This window comes from Myotis yumanensis, unplaced genomic scaffold (assembly GCF_028538775.1).
Source record: "Myotis yumanensis isolate MYYU_CA2020_CCGP unplaced genomic scaffold, mMyoYum1.0.hap1 SCAF_17, whole genome shotgun sequence".
Classification (NCBI taxonomy): Eukaryota; Metazoa; Chordata; class Mammalia; order Chiroptera; family Vespertilionidae; genus Myotis; species Myotis yumanensis.
Genome location: NW_027223768.1, coordinates 1,993,094 through 2,012,054, shown reverse-complemented (window position 1 = coordinate 2,012,054; position 18,961 = coordinate 1,993,094). Strand labels below are relative to the sequence as shown.

Here is an 18,961-nt window from a genome sequence, read left to right as displayed (position 1 = left end):
CGTTAAAGCTGCACACACCCGTGTGGGAGCACCTGCGTGCAGAAGTCATCGGAAGCTTGTCCAGTGTTGGCTGGTCTTTGGCCAGGCCTTTCCCTGGGTGACTCCCTTTCTTCCGAGACATTCTCCTTAGGCTCAGGGGCACAAGGACTCCTGCTATCTGCACTCATCTTTCCCTGCTTGTCACAGTATTTATTTTTAATATCAGAGAGGAAAGGAGAGGGAGAGAGAGAGAAACATCCATGACGAGAATCATGGATCGCCTGCCTCCTGCACGCCCCCTTCTGGGGATCAAGCCCACAACCTGGGCCTGTGCCCTGACCGGGAATCGAACTGTGACCTCCTGGTTCATAGGTCAACGTTCAACCACTGAGCCACGCCGCCTGGGCACTGGTTGCCACGGCATTAATCAAATAATAATGAAATTATAATAACGAACACAAGTGGCCTCAACAGGTTATAGAAAACACTGACTCAACCAGAGAGAGTTAAAGGACATTCAGGAGCGGGGGCTTGAGAAGAAACGGGTCTCGCGGTGTGCTCAGGGCAGGGAAGGGCCCAGACACAAACACCTTACATGGGGAGGGAGGAGGGGGCTGTCCGTGTCCGAGTGAGAGCTGAGAGGCGCTGGAGCAAAAGCACCGACACCACTCAGTCTGGGTCTGTGCCTGTGGAACCGCCCTGACAACATGCAGGAGAGATGAAGAGTCCCCTTGTCTAGAGAAATCAATACCAAGTTCAACCACTGGCCACGGATTGTTCTACATTTACTTCCCTGTGTCACTGCCATTAACGCCAGGAACCCCTTCGCTCCTTTTTTTTTTCTACTTCGCTCCTTTTTAAAAATATATATATACATACATATATATATATATATATATATGTATATTATTGATTTCAGAGAGGAAGGGAGAAAGAGATAGGAACATCCATAATGAAAGAGAATCATTGATTGGCTGCCTCCTGCACACTCCCTACTGGGGATGGAGCCCACAACTCAGGCCTGTGCCCTTGACAGGGAATCAAACCCTGACCTCCTGGTTCCTAGGTGGACGCTCAACCACTGAGCCACACCGGCCGGGCGTCCCCTCTTTTGTTAATGTCTTCTTCTGCCCACCACTGCATGGGCGGGCGAGCAATACCATCCGTCCACGCGCAGGGTCCTGCTGGGATGGGAAGACGCGCAAAGGCAGAAACAGCAGCTGCCTTTCTGCAGCTCACACTGGGGTCAGGGCCGGAGGCCGGAGTGTCACGCGGGGGCCTCACCATGAGCATTTCGCTGTAGAGCACGTATTCATGCACGACGGGGAGCAGGGCCTCGGACAGGCCGCACAGACGCCGCTCGGTGGCCTGGCAGCAGCGGTCCAGGCAGCTGGCCACGCCGCCCAGCATGTCCGCCAGGTCCTCTTCCGACTCCGACCACAGGGCATGAATGGGGCCGTATTCTTTCATTTCGTCAAAGTATTCTAAAAAAAAATAATAAGTCCTTCAGTTCACGGACGTTTGAAAATCCCTGCTGACAGGCGTCCTGGCTGGGACGTGACTACTTCTGCTACCAGACACCTGCACCCACGTCTCCAGCAACCTGACCGGAGACAAAATGCGCCGTCTTCTCCCTTCTCCTGCCCGCATGGCCCACGTCAGGGTAAGTGTTCCCAGAGTCTGAGCAGGAGTCCGGCCGCATCCTAGACTCACACCTGCACTCAGCCAACCACCACTTCCCGCGCCTTCATCTTTACTATCTATCAGTCTTTACTCTCCATCATCATCTATCTCTCCACCCGACCACCCACTTACCTATCCTGACTCCCATTACCATCTGCATCTCTACCCTGTCCTCCCCAGGGTCCCTCTCTCCATTTCCGTCACAGCACGTAAGCACTGAATCAGGAGGTCCTTGTATGACTAGACTTCATCTCGCCTCTCTGGGCCCAACTCTTGCGATTCTCTCCCAAAGATATTTCAATTGAAGCCAAAAGAACCGCTCGTGTATGACTATCTCATGTCCCTCTTCACTCACACCCTGCACAGACCCCTCACTCACACCCTGCACAGATCCCTCACTCACACCCTGCACAGACCCCTCACTCACACCCTGCACAGACCCCTCACTCACACCCTGCACAGACCCCTCACTCACACCCTGCACAGACCCCTCTGCCTGGTCCTCTGCCCTTTACATCATCCAACAAACTCCTCTGAATCCTTTAAATCGCAGAGTAAATAAACCACTTCTGATTCCGTCCCAAAGGGTTCTTAGATGCTCTGTCCTCAGCCACGACTGTGTACCTCTGCCCACGCCTGTCACGACGTTTACACCTGCCACCCCACTCCTGTGCCCGCCTGTGGAGCTGGCACGCTCCTAGGCCACCTGCTCCTTAAAACAGGGTCAAGCCTTACTTATTTTTTTTAAATATCAAAGCCTGATACACAGTGTGTTCAATAAATATTTTCACATCAACGAAAGAATAAATAACAAAAGGGCTCTTCAATGCTTGATGAGCCATTTATTCAAAAGTCGATTTCGTTTTAAAATCTGAGGACTTTCACATTTCTGTGTTCAAACTATCCACTCTCCGTGACAGTGTTTTATGGGAGGGAATGTATAAGCAGTGAGCATTTTTGGCTTTTTTTTGGTCTGGTAGCCACATAAATAACACCAAATTCTCTATATTTCATCATCTTCTACTCATTAGGGTTAGGCGTAATGTCATATTGCTCTAAAATAAACTATTATAATTTCAAAAGTTGGTACGATGAAGTAAACTGAAAAATATTACAAATGTTGAAAATAACTGCCTGTCTGGTGGGACTACTGTTTACACAGTTACTTTGACTGGGTTCATCACACCCGGGAACCAAGAAAAAATCCCGAGGGTGCGCTGGCACCAGGAGAGCAGGAATTTACAGCGCCCGCGACTCGCATGCTGGGGTGCAGCAGTGCTGCAGGAAGCCGCAGGGCGGACGGGCCGGCGGGCAGGGAGACGGGGCGGCGGGCAGGGAGACGGGGCTGCGGGCAGGGAGACGGGGCAGCGGGCGGGGGAGAAGGGCCTGCGGGCGGGGAGAAGGGCCTGCGGGCAGAGAGAAGGGCCTGCGGGCAGGGAGAAGGGCCTGTGGGCGGGGAGACAGGCCGGAGGGCGGGGAGACGGGGCGGCGGGCGGGGAGACGTTAGTGGGGAGAAAGGGCCCAAGAGAGGCGCCACCTCCACGCCGCCACCAGCCAGTGACTGGGAGGACCCGTCGGGAACCAAACAGCTTGGAAAGCACACGTCCGGTGCTGCTAGGTACCTCGCTCCTCCTTGTAGATCCTCTGGGATATCTTATCGATCAAATTTATTTTCTGGCTGAACGTCTCGATGAAGTCGTTCATTTCCGTGAACTCCTCGGGGCGGCTCCTCACTCCCCTCATGGACAGGGCGACGGCGCGGACCGTCTGGCCCATCCTGCTCAGCAGCCCCGGCCCCTGCTTCTTGTGCGACGACAGCTCCTGCCAACGGAGGGAGCGGGGTCCGCAAGGTGGAGGAAGGTGTGGGGTGTCTGCAGCGTTTGGAAGGAGACCTGGCCCGGGGCTGCACCTGAAGGCTATCCCTCCGGCGTTTAAAAGCCCTTCTCGAGCCCTGGCTGGTGTGGCTCCGTGGACAGAGCACCCACCTACGGACTGAAGGGTGCCAGGTTCGATTCTGGTTAAGGGCACAGGCCCGGGTTTCAGGCTCGACCCCCAGAGTGGGGCGTGCAGGAGGCAGCTGATCAATGATTCTCTCTCATCATTGATGTTTCTCTCTCTCCTTCTCCCTTCCTCTCTGAAATCAATAAAAATACATATTTTTTCAAATCCTCCTTAATTCCAGGGCCCTGCTGCCTGGCTTATGAATTAGGCCAACAAGGGGAGGGACGGCCTTCCGTCAGGCAGACAGGAAAGGGTTACGCGAGTATAAAGCCAAGGCGTTACCCCAGCCTGTGCGGTAAGGAAGACTTTGAAGTCCTCGCTGAACGTTAAGGTTGGGTGGTCGGCGATTCGGTTCAGAAACTTGTTCAGGGCCCTCCTGCGCGTCTCGATGAAGTCGTCGCTGAAGCGCTCCACCATGCCCTTCACCACGAACTTCTCCGGCAGCGGCTGCGGCAAAAACAAACACGCAGGTGAGCGCGGCACCTGCCCCCGGCGGCCGAGGGTCAGGGAAATGCCACCCGTGCCCGTTTTACAGACTATGGAACGTGCCACCACTTCTCACAAAGATCGCAATGCTAAGTCCAAACACGACAAACCGGTAACATGAACAGGTAAACAGCAAACCTGGCCCGGCCGGCGTGGCTCAGTGGTTGAGCATCGATCACAGTTCAATTCCCGATCAGGGCACACGCCCGTGTGGGGCCTCGAGCTCCAGTGTGGGGTGTGCAGGAGGCAGCCGGTCCACGATTCTCTCTCATCACTGATGTTTTTCTCTCTCCCTCTCCCTTTCCCTCTCCCTCTCCCTCCCTGAGATCAATACAAAAATATTAAAAAAGAAAAAGCAAATCTGTAGTTAGGCGGAAACGTTTAAAATGAATGTTTCCAAGGTGAATGAATTACATGAACAGAAAGGCCTGGACCTGGTGACAGGCAAGTTCACGGTTCGCAGGACAAGGTGGCAGCCGTTCTATGGAGATGGGGTCTACCTACCGGGATGATGAGAGTGGGGTGGGCTTCCTCCAGCTTTCCCTTTAGCCACAGGAAGTCCTGGTACCGCCTCCTGACTTCGAATTCGCTGGAGTCGAACTCCCCGCGTGACGTCTGCAGGAGGAAGCAGCAGACAGCAATGCAAGGCCGGCCACGCCGCGGCCCGTCCAGACGCCCGGGCTCAGCGGGCCTCACTGTGCAGCCGCAGCGCACGGGGCAGGGGGAGGGAAGCCGGCGCCCCGCATGGCCAGCAGGAAAGCAAACCCCACGCCCGGGTTTCAGACCCACACGGGGCGTCTGCGTGCGAGGCCCCTCTGCCTCCCACAGGCGCGGCCACCTGAGGGCGAGTGGGTCCCGCACTGAGGCTTAAACACGCGTCTCTTCTCAGGAGATCGGGATTCGGGGCGGGAGGCAAGTCCTGTCAGTGCCGTTTGGAAGAGAACTGAACACAACCGGGAAAAAACGTTTTCCTGGAATGTGCTCGAACCAACTGCTTGGCTAAAATATGCGTTTGGTATGCGAACATTCTAGCATTTGACGGAGTGGTCTTACCCACTGTTTTAAACATGTTATTAAAGGAGATTTGATGTGGCAACACAATGTTCCCGTCGTTCTCAAGGGATTCTATTTTGAGTTATATGCTGAACTCCTAACAATTAAGCAAATATCTTCAAATATCTCTTCTCAACAATCCAAAAAGCTGCGCCAACATGGGTATAATAGCAACCTTGCTTCTATTGCCAAATCTTGAGCCAAATACAAAAGTAGACCATCTAATGCATGTGCACCTCTCGGGAACACAGCCGCTCCCGCCAGCATCTTATGTAGCTGAATTGTGCACATTAAAAATCACAGTCATATGAAGATTGAGATTTTTCTGGAGTAAGAATGGAATAACACATGGCAGGCATATTTCACACTCGCCCCCACAGATAAACACAATTGTAGAATTAAGCAGTTCAAGAGCTAAGCAACTTTAATTGCTGTAAAATAAGGCTCCCCTAAGCTACACTTCACAAGATTTATTCTTTTAAAATGCATGTTTAGAATATCTCAAAATGTAGCTTAGTAAAACATTCCCTTTTCAGTGAAAAAGGTAGAGGTAAGTGAGATGCAGAAATCTAAAGCACTAAATGCTCACAGAACACTACAAAATCTTAACTATTATGCAAAAAGGTACAGGTTATAGAAATGCTAAAAATAGGGAAACTAAATCTAGCAGAGACAGGTTAACAATGTATATGAGTTGGTATGTGGACATATATATGCAAATATATACACATGAACATACATATGCACACAAAACATAGTTTAGTCACTCATGAAAATATATTTACTGAAGCCCAGTAGGTGTGGCTCAGTGGCTGAGCATCAACCTATGAACCAGGAGGTGATGGGTTCGAATCCCGGTCAGGGAACAAGCTTGATCTCCAGCGGGGGGCAGCTGATCGATGATTCTCTCTCATCGATGTTTCTATCTCTCTACCCTTCTCCCTTCCCCTCTCTCTCTAAAAAATAAACTAAAAACATCTTTTAAAATATGTCTGTATCTGCACCTACGTACTGAACAGCTGTGTAGCCAGCACGTAGGCACAGGTTCATTACCAGTTACTAGAGGGGAAAACTGGCCTAACTACTAGTGAGAATGAGGACACTCAAAACCTGGGCAGTTAACACTGAGCTTTAGACATCCTCACCCTTTAAATAACCGTCAGACAGGAGGAAGGTACCAATCAAGTCACGTGACGGTTGGTCTGTCCCCGTCGCTGTTAGGGGCGGAGAAGAGCGAACTTTACGGTGGGAACGGGGTGAGGACAGTCCCCAGGGCGGGTGTTCTTTCTTCCTGCCGGGCGTCCCCTCCCCCAGAGAGGCCGCAAGATCTACAGTGGGTTGGACAAGGAAAACCCGTGCTGCCGGCCGGGCTCACGTCATAACTCATCCCCTACGACAGGGACAGTCACTGCCCCGTCTGAAGTGGCCGACGGGGGCCATCTGAACACAGGTACACGCTGCGCGGTGGGGACGAGATGACCGATCTCCAACTCAGCAAGAACGAGTGTTCTAGAAAGTGAACTCAGAGCATAAGTAACCCTTCCAACCTAAAACACAGGTTCCCCTGGGAGCTGTTTTGTAGATGTTTAGTTTCCAGGTCTTCCCATAAAAACGTGGGTACCTGGAGCTCGGGACTAACGGACTCAGGCGAGCTACACCCCAAAGTGCAATATCTTACCCAAAATGGTTAAAAAAAATACAGATAAATTCAGCAAAGACTGCGTGATGCTGAGAGTTTGCGGTGAGCAAGATGCACGTCCGAAGCCCAAGGACAGCCACGTGTCGGGAGGCTGGCCTTCCGCACGCACCTGGGTGGCGACCCTGTAAGTGACGAAGGTCTCGATGGTGGTCACGTGGCTCTCGGGGTCGTCGACCGTGATGAAGAGATCTTTCAAGTCGGGCTCATCCTCAAACTTGACCTGGTTGATCATCGACAGAGGGGATGTCGGCATCGTCGGGCTTAAAGAATTCATGTCCGTCAGGGAGGCATCCTGAGGAATAAACCGTCAGCTGTTAACATCTACAGGGAGAACAGGTAGAGCCCTCTCTTCCTCAGGTTCCACACGGTTCATGAGACACGTCAAGAACGAAGCGGGCAAAGGGACTCCCGGTTCACCAGGGCACGTGGAACATGTATTTGTATCTCAGCTTCCTCTCAAGACCCCACAGATGTCAGTGAAGAACGACACAAATAGATAAAAACAAAACAAAACAGGACCCAAAGGCATAAACCCTCAGCGTAAAAGAAGAGACCGAGCAAAGTTGCCATTTTCGGAAGCTGGAGGGACCTCGGCCAGAGGGAGCTGAGAAGTCACCCCGAGGGGAACCGGGTGGCCGCGAGGACACGGACGGCCGCTCATGACCGAGAACCCCGGAGGCTGGGACCTGGTGTCGCGGGCACAGAGGGCGGGCACAGCTGGCCCCGGAGCGGGGCTGAAAAGCTAATACCCAACAACAACCACCACAGAGTGGTGAGCAGGTGAGCGTTCTCCTCATTGTGCGAGAAATGCATTCCCTTTCTGGAGGGCCTCTGCTCTCCAGGGCACCATGAGGGGCGGGGGAGATGGGCCCTAAGAAAACAGAACCAAGGCCAAGTCCCACACCCTCCATGGAGGGGACCAGCCGCCTGCCTCACTGGCCCAGGAATGTGGGCAGCCGACCCTCCCAGCCCCCGATCATCACCCACAGGGAGGCCCGTGCGTGCTGTGTGTCCACTCAGCTTTATGGCCCAACGGTGGGGGTGGCCGGGCGAGGGGGAAGGCAGAGGGAGAGAGGGGAGGCGAGGGGGAGGGGAGAGGGATGCAAGACGCACTCAGTGCACATGAACTTAAAGTGATACCGAAACAGCTGGAAAGGGTTCCAGGTGTTGGAATTGCTGCTGGACTTCATGGTTTTAGCATGAGCCTCTGTACTTCCAAATAGTCTAAAATAAACATGTATCTTGAGAAGAATATTAAAACTGTTAGAGTCAACAGCTTCACACTGTGTTCGGAGACAGGAGAAACCACTGTGACAGGTGACAGGCGCCGTCCAGGGCCGTTTGGGCAGAAACCCTGCGTCACATTAGATTTTTTTTCTTATCCCAGTGGCGCAGTGACGCAGGAAGTACAAAAATGTGTTGGAGGCACGTGGAAATGGGATTGTCAGACTAAATCATGGGATGCTAAGACCATGGAATACTAAGCAGCCATTCAAAACCAGTGGTTCCAGTCTGGCCAGTGTGGCTCAGTGGTTGAGCATTGACCTATGAACCAGGAGATCACAGGTTCGATTCCCAGTCAGGGCACAGGCCCGGGTTGCCAGCTCCATGTCCAGTAGGGGGCGTGCAAGAGGCAGCCGATCCACGATTCTCTCTCATCTCGGATGTTTCTCTCTCTCCCTCTCCCTTCCTCTCTGAAATCAATAAAAATATATTAAACAAACAAACCAGAAGTTCCAAATAAATGTGTGATCAGTGTCCCAAATCTCTCTCAACAGCCATTTCAGTGAAAGGGGAGCACTTAGCTGACAAGATTTGGGCAGATGGGCAAACGTTCTTTGAAAGTCACCGGCAGGGTCCCGACCACGTGCCTTGGCATTCCATGCAGTCACCCCTGAACTCACCCCCCCTCCTTTCGCCCACGCATCGTTCAGCATTCTATTTCTCCTGCTCAGATGCGTCCTCGCCTGGCGTGGGAAGATCGCCATTCCAGGGAGCGCAGTGTGGTGTCGAAAACACAGGCTTCCATATCGAGCACAGAAAGCAAACCACAGGCTGAGCTTCAGCAACGCCCCACATTCCTGCAGAAGGACCTGAATGACTATGAATCACTCAAAAACAGTCTGAGCCCTGGCTGGTGTTGCTCAGTGGATAGAGCGTCGGCCTGCGGACTGAAGGGTCCCAGGTTCGATTCTGGTCAAGGGCACAGGCCTGTGTTGTGAGCTTGATCCCTAGTGGGGGCGTGCAGGAGGCAGCCGATCAGTGATTCTCTCTCCTCATTGATGTTTCTCTCTCTCTCTCTCTCCCTCTTCCTTCCTCTCTGAAATCAATAAAAATATATTTTAAAAAAAATTCTTAAAGTCTCAATAAAACTGACTATTCAGTGTTTGAGAGTCACTTAAAAAAAAAGAGGAAAGGAAATACGCTGCTAATACCTAAGGGTTTGCCCTTGGACGTGAGTGAGTGAAGGAAATACGGATGATTCTCCTCATTGATGCTACTCTCTCTCTCTCTCCCTCTCCCTTCCTCTCTCTGAAACCAATAAAAACATATTTAAACAAACAGACAAAAACAAGCAGGGGTTTGCCAATCTCTGACTACTCAGGAGATAAACACCGAGGACCCCGGTGGGAGGAGAGAGAGGACACGTCTAAGCGTCCTTCCTTCTAGCCCTCGGTAACGCCTCAGGAGAATCGCACAGACACTCCACAAGGTGCGCTGACGGCTCAGAGCCGCCTGCACACGGGTATTTTCTCCCCACAAGTAGAGGGAAGAAGAAACCAGTGTGGAAGTGTGACAAACAGAACGCTGGCCTGAAAAGGCCGTGAGAACAGAACTTCCGATGCCCCGAAACCGGTGCCCGGAGACGTCTGGTGGAAAAGCGACGTCCTGCGGAAGGAGCCGGAGCAGCAGCGAGGCGGGGAGGGGCACACATCTTGATGGGCCTAAATTTAGACTCCTCAGCTGTGTTTTGGTTTACGACTCCTTCCAACCCGCCTGCTTATAATAATAATAAAAATGAGACAGGCTTCTGTGGACACTGCAGACCGTGTGCCTGGGGATTTCGGTAAAGGGGCAGGCGACACGCCAATGACGTTTAACACTGTTCCGCGCTGTGTAATATCCACACCGTCCTATGCATAGACCATCATTAATTCATCCATTTTTGTGTTTCCATTTTGCAACTGTGTTGCCTGGAACGTACCTGGACTTCCTCGGGTTTTGTGCACTGCGAGGCTATACCGGCCATAGAAATTGTTCACATAACTTTATTCTACAGGATTTTCCCCTTCGGCAAAAAAAAAAAAGAGGCACATTTTTTAAAAAGTCTCTGTAGTCAGGCGGAGCTGAACTTGATTTAAGCGCAGACACATACCACCTGTGTGAACCTGGTCACGTCACTGTACCCCCGAGCTGGGACGGGAGTGGACTAGGAGAGGATAAAAAGTGAAGCATCAGTGAATCCGTGTGATGCGCACACGGCCTGCTTGAAGGCTTGCTGCGCATTATCTTATGTGAGACCCGCCACGACCCAGTGCAGTGTATTCTAATGCCAGCCATGAAAATCAGCCGCACCTTCACGCAGGAACACGGGCAACCTCAGGCTACGTGTTAGGGGAAAGCAACGCAGAGGAGAATGTGAGCTCATTTCTAAAAGTCCTAAAGCATACAGGATCCCAAATCGCATAAATCCTTAAACACATTGCTTCGAGCTACATATGTAAACTGTATGAAAACCACACCAATGACAAACAGTTCAGATTCTTACTTTCCCTCAAGCAGAGGAGCCTTGGGGAGGGCCACACAGGAACATCAGAATGTGGGATATGGTTTCTGTCCTAAGCCGAGTCCCAGGAACATGGATTCGAGTTTTATTATCCTATTACCAGGCGTCTGCAAACATTTCACAGAAAGGGCCAGACAGGAAGTGTGGGCCTAATGGGCCACCTGGTCTCCGTCACCTTGGCCACGGTAGTGACTGCAGTCACAGGCAGCACACCAATGAACAGATGTGGTGAACGCCAATAAAACTTTATCTGTCCCTACTGACCGCTACACGGGGTACAGATGTTATGCAGTTATCTAACATACAGGCAGAATGCACATATGCTTCTATAGCTATTATCTTGTGTGCGTGAGAATATTCTACAACGAAAATCACTTTAAAGGTTTTAAAAATCATTACAAAGGTAGGATCCAATAGAACAAGGACATGTTCTCGATGGTTGAAAATGGCGCATGGGTTTTCTTTTCGAAGTTTTCTCGTGGAACTCGGACACCGTCGTCCTGGCCACTGCCAGGGAGGCGGGGGGTACCAGTGAGCTCGCTCCAGATTCTAGCACCTGCATTTCTTTTGGGGGCTTTTATTCTTACCCTCAGACACACACACACACACTCACTCACTAATGAACGTTTTAACCGGGGCAGTGCAGGTGGCCGCGTGTGGAAGCAAGAACAAGGAAAGGACAAGTACGATGCGGCGGCTGAAAGGCAGGCAGGGCCCCCTCGTACACGTAACATACATGTAACATGTGCGGCTATGCTCTGTTCCTGCATGCCAGAGCTTCTCCAAGCCACGAACGCCAAATCCACCGGGAGGGGCTTCCTGAACTGCCTGGGGTCCTGGGGACACAAGAAAACAGCCCGTGGTGGCTGCAGTGATGACTAAGCGGGGGGGGGGGGGGGGGGGGGGGGGGGGGGCCAGGGGGGGAGGGAGGGAGGTCATTACTCAACGCAGAGCTCCCCACGGGGTGGAAAGTGTGACTGTGGACATGCAGACGGGAATGCAGTTGGGAATGCAGACGGCCGGGCTGGGTGGGCCCCGGGCCTCCAGGCGAGGCCCCACCTGAGGCAGCCGCGCCCACACTCCAGGCGCATTTCTGCGGCCCGATACTCACACTTGGGTCTGGAACGCCAGGAGTGCCCCTCCCTGTCCTCAGCAGCCTGGCAGGCCTACGTGGGATGACTCACGGGAGCAGACACACACACACACACACACACACACACACACACACACTCACGGGAGCAGAGCCACACACACACACACACACACACACACACACACACAGCCTCTGCGAAACAGCCCGGAGCCCGGGCAACACTCGGCACAGCGGGAAGCACCGCCTCCGAAGGCTGCTTCAATGGAAAGGGTCTCCCGCCTGCGCTGGGCCTTCACGGCGCCTCCTTGGCTCCATGGGGTTTTCCCATGGCTTCCACCCGGTTCCTCTGAGTGGTCGTAGGTCCATCCCCGCCTCCCGCTCAGGCTCTCACCACACAGCCTCCCTGGGCGAGGACCAGCTCCGTACATGGAGGTGACGCCCCGAAGCTCGCCCCGCACACGCAAAAGGGACGCCGCGCAGGTGAAAGTTCACCTTAAACCCCGCCAGCGAGTCTGCGGTTCCCAAGGGCCCGGCCCTCCCGCAGCCGGGGAGGCGATAGGATGGCCATCACCTGCACCTCACGGCCAGCACACTGCGGTCGGGCAGGAGTGACCTGGTCCTCCCCACGCCGCTCTGTCACCGGCGGAGCCAGACCCCCCGGCCACTGCCCGCCCCACGCACACCGGGAGCACCTCCCCTCACAGCTTCTCTTCATTGAACAAACGCGCATCCCACGTCACCACGCGTCAGCCCTGGGCGGGGGGCACAACCTGACCCAGACTGACCTGGCGCCTGCTCTCAGGAGCTCACCCTTTGGGGAAGGGGGCGGGGGGCGGGGAGAGGGGTCGCTAATAGACAGGGAAGCAGTTCCAGCAGAACCAAGCGCTGGCCAGCGAGGGAGCGAACCCGGAGCCGTGCAGCCGGTGCTGGGGTGCAGGGTGAGGGCGGGGCCGCGGGTGCTGGGACCGCTGTCAGGGGAGGGGTCTTCAGGGAGGGCCGTGGAAGGAGCCGGCCACGGGAAACTCGGAGGGACGGAGGCGCCCATCCGGGAACCGCCAGGCCTGAGGCAGGAAGGACGCAGAACGTTGGGGGACCAGAGAGGAGGCGATGGCCAACACGCAGGCGCTAAGGAAGCTGTAACCCACAAACTCATCCTGGGAATGACTGCATGAGAGCCCCAAGCACTCGCCTTTTCACCTTCTGGGTCTTGAAAGAAGGGGGAGAGCCCCAGGGCAAACGAACGTGACACCTCGAAGTCCAAAGGTGGGGCATCTGGGCCCCAGCTGGTGGTCTTTATTTATTTATTGTTGTTGATTTCGGAGAGGAAGGGAGAGGGAGAGAGAGAGAAACATCAATGATGAGAGAGAACCACTGAGCGGCCGCCTCCTGCACGCCCCCTACTGGGGATCGAGCCCAAAACCCAGGCCTGTGCCCTGACCAGGAATCAAACCTGGGACCCTTCAGCCTTCAGGCCGACGCTCTATCCACTGAGCCACACCCGCCAGGGCGGCTAGAGGTCTTCATGCATCTGTGTGGTCTCACTTGGATGATTCGTGAGCGTTAGCCAACTGGAGGTTATTAATTATGACTAATGCCTTTCCATTTATCTCGATTCCACCTGAGCAATTTCTTACCTAGTGGAAAATTTTCTTTTTTTGGATTTAACACTACGGAAAAAAATTGGTTGTTCTTATTCTGAACGTTCCACCATGCCATTTGCCCCTGACTCTGCCACAGGACCACTCCGGGAGACGGGCGATCGCTCCCAGCGACCCCCCACGGCCCCCTGTCTTCCGGTGAGAGGCCTGCACCTCCCGGTCAGTGACTCTGCCCTCTCAGAGCCTCCCACGGGCGGAGGGGGCCCTGCCCGCGGACTTGACCAGGGAGTTGCTTTGGATAATGGCAGCCACTGCCTGCTCCCAGTTCAGGGTCGCTCCTCCCGTCTTGATCCCCAAAAGGAAGATGCGAAGCCGTAGCCAAGCCTTGGACAGAGCGGCCCCACCCCACCGGGCGGGTCCAAGAGGAAGAAACAGGTGGCCCTGCAGGTGCAGGTGAGCCACCGGGACCCGGAGGTGGTGGTCCAGGGCCTCGCCGAGGGAGAGCTGGTGGAAACCCCATCAACGCTCGATTAGATTGAACACATGCAAGTACATATGTACGTACGTACACACACTTAACCTTCTCAGAGTCAGTGCAGATGAACACATTGGGGATGGTTTTTCTAGGTCTGAAGATCCGCACACCGAGAGTTGGCCATTAGCTTTTGGTCACACATAACGAGGCTTTTACTTTCATTTTAGACAAAATGTCGGCTCCTAATGTGTTGTTTTACATGATGAAGCCCTGTTTTTCACTTCAAAACTTTATTTCTTACATGAAAAATTAAATCCACGACTAAAACAGAAAACAACTGCGACAAAAACGAGCCTAAAATGTTAAGCTACATGAAAGAAACCGCACAAAAGTGCACCTGTGGCCCTGACCGGTTTGGCTCAGTGGATAGAGCGTCGGCCTGTGGACTGAAGGGTCCCAGGTTCAATTCCGGGCAAGGCCATGTACCTTGATTGCAGGCACATCCCCAGTAGGGGGTGTGCAGGAGGCAGCTGATGTTTCTCATCGATGTTTCTAACTCTCTATCCTTCTCCCTCCCCTCTGTAAAAAATCAATAAAATATATATATACTCCCTTCACCTTCTTCACCCAACCCCACGGCCCTCCCCCTGACGGCTGCCAGTCTGTTCTCTGTACCCAGGTGTCCGTTTCTATTTCGTTCGTCAGTTCAGTTTGTTCACGGAGCCCACATAGGCTCACGGTGCTTGTCTCCTGGCTGGTTTACTTCCCTCGGCATAAGGCTCTCCAGGTCCCTCCACTGCTGTGGCAAAAGGTCAGATGTCGCTTGAAACCCGGATGGTTTCATTAACCAGAGTCACCCCAATACAACACAAACACGAAATACAGAGAGGCCCCTGGCTGCACCCTGCCCTTCCCTTCCCTCCGAAGCCACCCACAGTCCGGGTCACCGTCCACATCTCCAGGGGCCTGAGCCACCCCACACCTAACGCTCCAACTCCGTTAGCTTCGCCTTCGGCCCGCCTCTACAACAGGGGCTCATGTGAGGGGGCTGGGGCGCTGAGAGTCTGGGACAAGAAGTCATGTGACAGGTTCAAGAGGATCCCAGGGGACTGATACTCAGGGGCCACTCCCATCACTCGGCCCCTCCCAGGCCTTGGGCATATTCCTAGACTAATAGCACCTCCCAAGGCAGCCGAGGCCGGGCCAGCTACACGGGAAAGACAAGAGCACACAACTGACACCGCGGACACCTGGCCTGCAGCCCTGCCCACCCTTATGTATTTCCCCCTTACATTTGTCACTTTCTAACTGTAATCGCTCTCCCACAGGAAAGCAGTGATACATGTGTTGCTTTCCCTAACACCTCAAGGTAACATTTACCTACTTCCCAGGCGTCTTAGCCATGAATACAGTGTTGTCCTCTCTTCTACCCTGGGCAGCGCGGTGAGAAACTGGGGTGACATTCAACGCCCCCCGCCCCCGGCCAAGAAAGGCATTTTTCTTGACAAATAGCAATTGTATCCACAGTCCACACACACACCAGCCCACCGCGAACCGAGTGGGTTTCTCTCCACCTACACCACACGTCAGAGGGCCTGGGGTCCCAGATGTGCCTGGGGAAGGACAGACCCGGTGGCTGTGTGTGTGTGTGTGTGGCGGGGGGGGGGGGGGGGGGGGGGGGGGGGGGGGGGGGGGGGGGGGGGGGCTGGGTGTCTGGGATCCTGGGCTCCGCAGGGGAGCTTCCTGTTGGACCAGGGAACCGGTCCCGCCCCCCCCCCCCCCCGCCCCGAAGAGGGGGCTCCCTGGCACCTTTCCTGGGGGACTTGAGACGCACCTCGGGTGCCCCCAAGCCCCAAATCCGCAAACGGCGACAGGAAATCAAAAGTAACTTCCCCGGACTCCATCTCCCTCCCAGAGGGCCGGTCGGGCTGCAGCCGAAACCAATCTGCGAGGGGCGGGGAGCTTGGCGCCACCGCCGCGGGGTTTGGCCACCGTCCCCAGAAGTCCGCGTCGGGGAAGAAGGAAGGAGATCAAAGGGGGAAATCACAACTTTGCAAACTCCACGGAGCTACGGCCCTGCCCCTCGGCGGTCAAAGTGCAGGCGGCGGGGGCGGCGGGGGCGGCGCGGGGGGGGACCCGCCCGCCTGCACCCCGGGGCGCGGGGACGGCCCGGGGCGCGCGCTCACCTTGCTGAACACCTCCAGGTCGTCCTCGTCCCCGTCCAGGGCCAGCGCCTCGGCCGGCAGCAGGGCGCAGGGGCTGTCCCCGCCGGCGTCCCCCGCCGGGGGGCCCGAGGAGCCGCGCGGAGCCGCGGGGAGCTCGCCCTCCATCCCGGGAGTGCGCGCCCGCCCCGCCGCCCTCGCGCCGCCCATTGGCTCCCGCGCGGCCCGGCCTCCCGGCTCCAGCCCCGGCCGCGCGCAGACGCGGAACTGCCGGGCCGGCCTCCCTGGCCCGGGGCCCGGAGGGGCGGGAGGGACGCCGGTGCCCGAAGATCGCGAAGGGGGGCGCGGGAGGCCCTGGCACCGCCCCGCCGCGCCCCCGCTCCGGCCGCCCCGCTAGGTCTCCGCGCGCGGGGGTCCCGGCGCGGCCGCCGGCGCGGAGAAGCCGATCCTGTATTTGCTGGCCTCTCCTGGGCGCCTTTCCTGGCTGTGGTTTTGGACTCTTCCTGGAGCGAAGGCAAACAAAAAAGGAAAGACATGCCCAGCTCCCTGGGTTAGGAACTGATGTTTGGCCCAGTGACCGGACGTGTGGTCCTTTCACTGTGGAGACAGGGACCCTGGGCGGAGAAGCGATTTTAAACTTTGAAGAGGAACGTGACTCCTGCGAGCCTCCCTGAAGTTCAAGCCCAGAAGTCAGCCCGAGCCTTCGCTCTTCCATTGCAAAGCTGTGATCGGTGCGCGCTGCTGACACTTTTTCCAAAAAAGCCTCACTTTCCAAAGAGAGTGGGAAGGTGCCTGCTAACCGGCCTGTTTCGGAGCCACCCCAGGTTCTGCTGTGGCTCCCTTAGGCCCAGCTTTTTTCTCCCCAAGTCCCTGGAAAGAATGTCAGAAATTCAAACAGCGCGAGGGCGGCGCTGCTTCAGGCGGCTTCTCAAACCTTCCTGGCAGAACACCAGCCCAGTGTGTAGACATTTCAGCTTTAAAGAAGTTAGCCCGGTGGTGGGGCTCAGTGCTTGAGCGTCCACCTATGAGCCAGGAGGTCAGGGTTTGATTCCCGGTCAGGGCACAGGCCCGGGCTGTGGGCTCGTTCCCCAGTTGGGGGCGGGCAGGAGGCAGCCGATCCAAGATTCTCTCTCATCATTGATGTCTCTCTCTCTCTCTCTCTCTCTCTCTCTCTCTCTCTCCCTCTTCCTTCCTCTCTGAAATCAATTAAAATATATTTAAAAAATAAAGAAATTAAAAGATATGCAAGATAACTTGGGAAAATAGAAAATTTCCTTATTTCTGACTAGAGGACAGGCCTTAGGAATACACTCCCTCCTGACTACTCAATGCGCTGCTCCCTGGTGCAGTGCCTGCCCACCTTCTTCCGGCAGGGTGGCCCCCGAGCCCGTGACTGCACAGTCTCCTTCCTGTGCTTTGCCGTCCCTGGTCCCCGAATGCCACCCCCACCCCCCACCCCTGGGGAATGAACGGCAGCCCCATCCCTTCCAGGAAAACTTTACAAGTGGCACCTTCTAGTCCCCAGTTAGCATTTAATTTTATTCCTTTTTTTTTAAAAAAATGTATTTTATTGATTACAGAGAGGAAAGGAAAGGGAAATAAAAAGATCCATGATGAGAGAGAATCACGGATCGGCTGCCTCCTGCACGCCCCCCACTGGGGACTGAGCCTGCAGCATCGGAACAGGAATCGAACCCTGACCTCCTGGTTCATGGTTTGATGCTAAACCACTGAGGCACACCGGCCGGACAATTTCATTCCATTTTAAAGGTTGCATTTATTTCATGTGAATGCCTTGCATTCTTTGGTAAATGATTGCATGTCAAGGTTAGGGGTCACATGGTTGATCAATGAACGTCACTGTCCGGTGCGGTCCCTAGGAGCCTCTCTGCTGAGGTCTGAGGAAGGAACACAAGCTGGAAGAGATACTTTTCCTCGCTAAGCTCCTTCTGGCTCGGGTGGAAGATTCGAGGCTTTCTGGCTGCAACCTGAACCGGGGAACTCGGAAGGACACCACACGGGACGCACAGCATTGCCAGAAGGCACGGAGCCGGGCTCTGACAACGAATGGGCAGCACAAACCCACGGGAGAGCTGAGGGGCACACCCCGCTGTCACCATGCGGGCCACCGGCCGCCCACCCACCCCACGCGCACCACCTCCACATGCTGCCACCACACCGGTGCCCCTGGGGCCAGGTGCTGCCACCAACACCAGCACCACAGCGTCCCTCTCTTCCTGCCACAAAAGCGCACCCCCCCCCCCCCATTTCTTTGTGTTACTAGTTCTCTCAAAACCCAGGAGGGTAGGTCTCCTTGGCATCAACACTGCTCAGCCAGAAAAATCCTGTTGTAACCGACTCCTTGGGCCGCGCAACATGAATAAGACGCTCCTCTGGGTGTCCTCCCCCCTCGAGGGCCTCCAGCGCCTGGGACTCTCGCCCCCTCTTCCCCAAAGGAAGGAAACTGGACCTACTCACCGGGGCGGTCCGAGCCTCATAGGCTTCAGCGTCTCCTGGCAGGATAATTAGCCCGGCGCGTCATTGCTTTACAAGCTGCCCCGTACTCGTCGACCATCTCCATTCTTCTCAGAAGCCACCACTCAGTGTATCAAGAGTCTGAACCAAGAGGACCTGTCGTGCCTGTAACCTTCATAAACGTGTGTTGCATCGTAGTCAAATGCAAAACGGCGAACACATTCAATGTTACACGATGTAGCAGTTTGAATATAAAATTACAGAGACCATAGCTATATGTGGTCATAAAAATGATCAGCTATTCAGTACCCCTGCTGGCATGTGAAAGTCTATGTGCTATATAGAAATTACTTATTTTTTATCTTTACTAAATTTATTGGGGTGACATTGGCGGACATGATCCTATAGGTGTCAGGTGTGGGTTTCTATGTGACAAGATCAGCATATTGCACCGTGTGCCCACCACCCAC

At 54.8% G+C, this 18,961-nt stretch overlaps 1 protein-coding gene across 3 annotated transcripts in view; it reads right to left on the bottom strand.

Annotated features, from left to right (window-relative positions):
- SNX7 (sorting nexin 7) overlaps positions 1-16,222 on the bottom strand; it is a 35,828-nt gene extending 19,606 nt beyond the window's left edge. Inside the window, exons 1-6 of one of the 3 annotated variants that reach the window (XM_070395811.1) lie at positions 16,041-16,222; positions 7,011-7,193; positions 4,654-4,764; positions 3,946-4,110; positions 3,285-3,483; positions 1,264-1,463 (exon numbers count right to left, since the gene is read on the bottom strand). In XM_070395811.1, coding sequence (XP_070251912.1) covers positions 1,264-1,463; positions 3,285-3,483; positions 3,946-4,110; positions 4,654-4,764; positions 7,011-7,193; positions 16,041-16,184 — 1,002 coding nt within the window. In that variant the 5' untranslated portion in view covers positions 16,185-16,222. Of the gene's footprint in view, positions 1-1,263; positions 1,464-3,284; positions 3,484-3,945; positions 4,111-4,653; positions 4,765-7,010; positions 7,194-8,805; positions 8,854-15,688; positions 15,839-16,040 lie in introns of those variants that run through there. The other 2 variants (XM_070395813.1, XM_070395812.1) reach the window with 2 other exon arrangements.
- Positions 16,223-18,961: the final 2,739 nt, after the last annotated feature.